The 6,266-nt window shown below is 44.0% G+C and overlaps 1 protein-coding gene across 1 annotated transcript in view; it reads right to left on the reverse strand.

The window, feature by feature from the left end:
• Positions 5,371-6,266, reverse strand: part of LOC107630382 (translation machinery-associated protein 22) — a 3,449-nt gene continuing 2,553 nt past the window's right edge. The window contains exon 7 of the mRNA XM_016333490.2: positions 5,371-5,748. Within this exon, the coding sequence (XP_016188976.1) occupies positions 5,692-5,748 (57 nt within the window). The 3' untranslated portion in view covers positions 5,371-5,691. The remainder of the gene's footprint in view (positions 5,749-6,266) is intronic.

Raw genomic sequence — 6,266 nt, forward strand, 5'->3', positions numbered from 1 at the left:
TTAAAGACTCGGGGGCAGAGGATCATAGAGTCCCCTCCTCGCTCTAAGGACGCTCCGAGTTCCTCTACCATTCTTCCGACTTCCTCTCCGACTCCTGCTCCTGGCGTTCCCCCTGACTCTGCTGGTGGTGATCCTCTTAAAAAGTGATTTTGGCTATTGGGGCCCGGCCTGTGGGCCCCTCTTTTTAAACTCTTTATATTTATTTGTCGGTGTTTGAACAATTTTTGGCCTTTTAAGGCCGTAAACAAAACAATTTATGATGCCCTTTCTTAATAAGGGTTTAATTTAGCGTTAAATAAATGCCCTTTTTGGATAAGGGTTTTGGGTTACCTTATGCGCTCATGCTTTTTCTGTTCGTGGTTCTTTTGACTCTTTGATCTTTTCTAGAAAAAACCTTTTCTTTGGGGCTTGCCTGCTTTTCTGAACTTCCTTGATTCTCAAGGCAGCCTTACTATTTTTTCTTAGTTTTTCCTTATCTCTTTTTGTTATTCTTAGTACTCAATTTTGTTTTATTGAGTTTTTCGTGGCTTAGGCTACTTTTGCGATTCATTTTAACTTTACTCGGCTTTGTTTTACGACTTATGAGTCAGATTGCTTCCGAGTTTATCATGATCGACTTCTATAGCCTCTTTACGCCGACTTGTACCTCGTCGTTTTATCCTGACGACCATCCTGGTCGGTTCATGGGATTTTCACGTTTTGTCGAGCTTAAATCGGCGCGTTTCGTAGAAAGAGAATAAAAAGGGAATTTAAAAGAGATATTTAAGATAAAAAAGATCTTTACTAATTGAGGAGGTACCTTATTGCTACTAAGGGCTTTTGATAATTTATTTCCCTTAGTCCCTACTATAATGCCTCGTTAAAAACCCTTCTCCAGAAAAAAACCCTTTGATTCTGGGAAAAAATCATGAAGCTGGGAAAAGAGTACATCAGGGAGTAGAGTTCATTTTTAACTGTAGTACCTTTTCATATTACAAGCATGCCATGATCGGATCACTTTCCTGGCCAATGACCTGGCTCCGAGATGGTTCCCGCAGATTCCGCTATGTACCTCCTCCAACACCTCGGTGGCTCTTGAGGTCGGTACACACTTTAACAATGGTGTTGATATCCCCCTTCTATAGAGAACATTTTTCACCAAGGTATAGTGTTGTGCTTCCCTTCGGATTTTCTGGGCTTCTTTTTCCTCCTTGGGGAGGATGTCGAATTTTAGGTATTCGACTAAGGGGTTCATCCATCCGAGGTTTAATCTTACTGATGAAATAGATTGGGTGTTGACTGACCTCGTCTTCTCTCATCAAGGCTGCCGAGACAGCCTTGTCTGCCACGGATAGATATAGGACGAGGTCTTTTCTGGCTATAGGTCGGGTCAAGATAGGAGGTTGGCTCAAAAACTTTTTGAACTCCTGGAACGCCTCCTCGCATTCGGGAGTCCACTCAAACTGGTGCCCCTTTTTCAGTAGGGAGAACAGTGGAAGGGATCTTAATGCTGATCCTGCCAAAAATATGGAGAGAGCTGCTAGTCGGCCGTTCAGCTGTTGGACCTCTCTCAAACAAGTCGGGCTTTTCATCTCTAGGATAGCTCTACACTTGTCGGGATTGGCTTCGATCCCTCTTTGTCAAACACCTTATTCATCAGCCTCTGATATGTGGCCCCTGCATTTTTCAATCCAAATGGCATGACCACGTAGCAAAAGTTAGCTCTGGGCGTGATGAATGATGTTTTTTCCTGGTCTGGTTCATACATCGGGATTTGGTTATATCCTGAGTAGGCGTCCATGAATGATAGGTATTGATACCCCGAGCTAGAGTCCACTAGGGTGTCAATACTTGGTAGTGGATAAGGGTCCTTGGGACATGCCTTATTTAAGTCGGTGTAGTCGACGCACATTCTCCATTTACCATTTTGTTTTTTGACTAGCACTGTATTGGCTAGCCATGTTGGATATTTGACTTCTCTGATGAAGCCGACTTCTAGGAGCGCCTGCACTTGCTCTTCTACTACTAGGGCTCGCTCTGGGCCGAGCTTGCGTCTTCTTTGTTGCACAGGTCGGGACCCTGAGTAGACCGAGAGCTTGTGAGACATGAGCTCGGGATCTATCCCAGGCATGTCGGAGGCCTTCCAGGCGAAGAGATCTGAGTTATCTCTTAGGAGCTTAATCAACCCTTGTCTTAGGGTTTCCCCTAGGTTGGCTCCTATGTGAGTGTTTTTTCCTTCCTCTTCGCCGACCTGAATCTCCTCAGTTTTTCCCCCGGGCTGTGGTCGCAGCTCTTCTTTAACCCTTGCTCCCCCGAGTTCTATTGTGTGAACTTCTTTGCATTTTCCTCTCAGGTTTAGGCTTTCATTGTAGCATTTCCTTGCCAGCTTCTGATCTCCCCTCACCGTTGCTATCCCCGACGAGGTCGGGAACTTCATGCAGAGGTGGGGTGTCGATACCACCGCTCCGAGTCGGTTAAGGGTAGCTCTGCCGATTAAAGCATTATAGGCCGATCCCACGTCGATGACTATGAAGTCTATACTCAGAGTCTTTGATTTTTCCCCCTTTCCAAAGGTGGTGTGGAGGGGCAAAAATCATAGTGGCTTTATTGGCGTGTCACCTAATCCGTACAAGGTGTCGGGGTAGGCTCTTAACTCTTTCTCATCTAAACCTAGTTTGTCGAAAGCGGGCTTAAAGAGGATGTCTGCTGAGCTTCCTTGGTCTACTAGTGTTCTGTGTAGATGGACATTTGCCAGGATCATGGTAATTACCACTGGGTCATCGTGCCCCGAGATTACTCCTCGCCCGTCTTCCTTTGTGAATGAAATGGTCGGAAGGTCGGAGGACCCCTCTTCGACCTGGTAAACTCTCTTGAGATGTCTTTTACGAGAGGATTTTGTGAGTCCCCCTCCCGCAAACCCTCCTGAAATCATATGGATATGTCTCTCCGGAGTTTGTGGTGGTGGGTCTCTTCTATCCGTATCTTCTCGCTTTCTTTTTCCATGACCGTCCGACCTTTCTATGAGATATCTGTCAAGCCGACCTTCTCTGGCCAGCTTTTCTATCACATTTTTAAGGTCGTAACAGTCGTTTGTGGAGTGCCCATATATCTTATGGTACTCACAGTAATCACCGCGGCTCCCCCCTTTTTTATTTTTAATGGGTCTGGGGGGAGGCAGCCTTTCGGTATTGCAAATTTCTCTGTATACATCTACTACAGGAATTTTCAGTGGAGTATAAGAGTGGTATTTTCTTGGCCTATCGAGGCCGAGTTCTTCCTTCTTCTTAGCTTCCCTCTCCCTCTCTTTCGTTGAGGGAGGGTGACCGGGTCGCAAACTCGGGTCTCTTAGCCTAGCGTTCTCTTCCATATTGATGTACTTTTCCGCTCTTTCCTGTACATCACTTAAAGAGGCGGGGTGTCTTTTTGATATGGACTGTGAGAAGGGACCTTCTCTAAGACCATTGACTAGCCCCATGATGACTGCTTCGGTGGGCAGGTCTTGAATCTCCAAACATGCTTTGTTAAACCTTTCCATATAGGCCCGTAAGGACTCCCCGACCTCCTGTTTTATTCCCAGGAGACTTGGTGCATGTTTTACTTTGTCTTTCTGGATGGAGAACCTCATCAAGAACTTTCTTGAGAGGTCTTCAAAACTGGTAATTGACCTCGGAGGGAGGCCGTCGAACCCCTTCATCGCTGTTTTCGACAAGGTTGTCGGAAAAGCTTTGCATCGCGTAGCGTCAGAAGCGTCAGCCAGATACATCCGACTTTTAAAATTGCTCAGATGATGCTTTGGGTCGGGGGTTCCGTCGTAGAGGTCCATATCGGGGCTTCTAAAGTTTCTCGGAACTTTTGCCCTCATTATGTCCTCGCTGAAAGGATCTTTCTCCCCTAAGGGAGAATCTTCTCTACCGTCGTGGGAGTTCTGGCCTTTGAGGGAGGATTCTAACTTTAAGAGTTTTTTTTCTAACTCTTTTCGTCGCTCCATCTCCTCTTTCAGGTTCTTTTCGGTTTCCTTTTGTCGTTCCCGTTCCTGGTCTAGCTGCTCGAGGCGACTGTGGATTAATCCCATAAGCTCAATTGCGTGGGATGGTCCTTCTTTTTCTGATTCGCGCCCCTCCGAGGAATTCACCTTCGGGTTTTTGATTCCGGAGGTGCCTTCCCGGTGTTGGTCATTGGCTTCCTGGTGAAGGGTCTGGTCTGCCTCATTGTTTCCAATGTTCTTGTTCAGAATCAGTCTCCACATGACCCTCTTCAGGGGATCTATCCGCCATCACTGGTTGATCTCTCGGTTCCCCGGCAACGGCGCCAATGTTACGGTGGGTAACCGGAGATTAATGGGCCGGATGACGTTGGTTGGCCCAAACGTATGAAGGAGGTGGCTTTCGAGTGGACCTGGTACTCGGTGTTCCTCCGTCCGACTTGTACGTGAGAGAGAATGGGGGGTGGTACCTGCAAAGACACTCCGATGCCTAAGTTAGCAAGAGTGTGAGCAGGTTAGAGAGTATTGGAACTTAGAGATACCTGAATGGTGTCAGTGTATTTATAGTGGTGAACCAATAACCACCGCTGAAGTAGTGCCACCTTTTTAGGTGGATAACCGTTCCCATATCTTAGGGAGGTTAAGATATGGCTCTATGAAGTGGTTAGAGAGTTTCTAGGGGCAGTTACTCATTCGAATAAGTGTTATCTGCCAGCTAACCCTCGTATCCGACTTCTTTGGAGCATGTCGTGTTCAGTACCGACTTCTTGGGATGAAGGCTGGTACTGGGGGAGGGCCAACCCTTTGGGTTGGGCTTCTTTGCTTGGATCTTGGGCCCTATTTATTGGGTCAGGGTATGAACAGTACCCTAACCACCACTATAGATATATGCGCTTATTTAACTTAAACATGAAAATAACAATATAACAATACTAACATGGAAATCAATTGTCCCAACGATATGCTACATCGCATTCAGACGGTTGATATCCTCATCCCATGCATCTGCGCGCCCCATAATCTCCAAGTACCTCGACAATATGATTAGAAAAGGCTAGAAGAAAACTAGAAGAAATGAATGAAAAATGACTTCAAGTCACCCTGTAAACGAGTTCTATATATATGCGTCCTTCTTACTTGTCTTGTTTACAATGTAAATGAAATAGCATTGTGTATATCTTATTTACACTATAAACGAGATAAACACAATACACACGTGTGCAAATGTCATACATGCACGTCGTATCATGTCCAATAAACGAGATAAGTAATAGAGTGTAAATCAATAAAAAAAGCTACAAATTACATATTTTCGTAAATATTTTTTTTATTTATTTAAGAAAAATCCCAGGTTAGAGTTGGATTTTATAATTGAATATTGCAATACATGTGAGACAATTTTTTTTTTTGCAAAATAAATCCTCAGCTTCCATTAAATAGCTAAAACCTTCATGCAAGTACAAAAACGAAGCAAACGAAGCTTTTCTTCCTTTTGCTTCTATATATAATAAGTATATACGCAAACTATTAACTCAGGAATAGTTTTACCGTAAATACATACGCTGATGCCCATCATCAGGGATCATGCCACACTACAGTAATAGTTAAAGACCTAAAAACATGTTGCCAAAAGATGAGATACAAAGTTTATCAGCCCTTTACTTCAAAATTACAGAAATATAGCTAAGTCTGGCCATCAGCCCAAAGTATATTAATGCAGGATTCCAATATCAAGCAGCTGGAACCTTCTTTCCATCCTCTATGAAGTAAATTGCACTTTCTGGGACCTGCAAGAGGAAGATTAGTTTTCCATCATAAAGAAGTTCCAAAAGATTGGGATAAAGGAAACTCAGTTATCAAGAATCGGTGACAGTACGAATCCTGTACCGAAAACAAAAGTTATCAACTGCAAAAGACAACCCACTTGATCAAAACTTTCTGTTTTAGTTATAGATCCATATTTTCCAGCATATTTGTAGCATTGCTTCACATTTGTTATCTTGTCATAATTTCATGAGGACTGCAAGAAGTTAGTGAACTCCCAATTTACCTATTTAAGACAAAGGGAAGGAAATAGAATGACATCCCCTATAATTTTTACAGTTATTCATAATATAAGCTTCACACAATTATATTTGCTTTAGAAAGTTATATGATCACTTTATTTTTCTCACAAGTTGGTTTGTGAAGGAGCCGAGGAGGGGTGGCGGTAGAGGCAGTGGCGGTGATGGTTACAACTTGTAGAGGGAGCGGTGTTGCTACTGCTGAGTTTGGGAAGAGAAAAGGAAGGTCTGCGAGAGAGAAG

This window comes from Arachis ipaensis, chromosome B03 (assembly GCF_000816755.2).
Source record: "Arachis ipaensis cultivar K30076 chromosome B03, Araip1.1, whole genome shotgun sequence".
Taxonomy (NCBI): domain Eukaryota; kingdom Viridiplantae; phylum Streptophyta; class Magnoliopsida; order Fabales; family Fabaceae; genus Arachis; species Arachis ipaensis.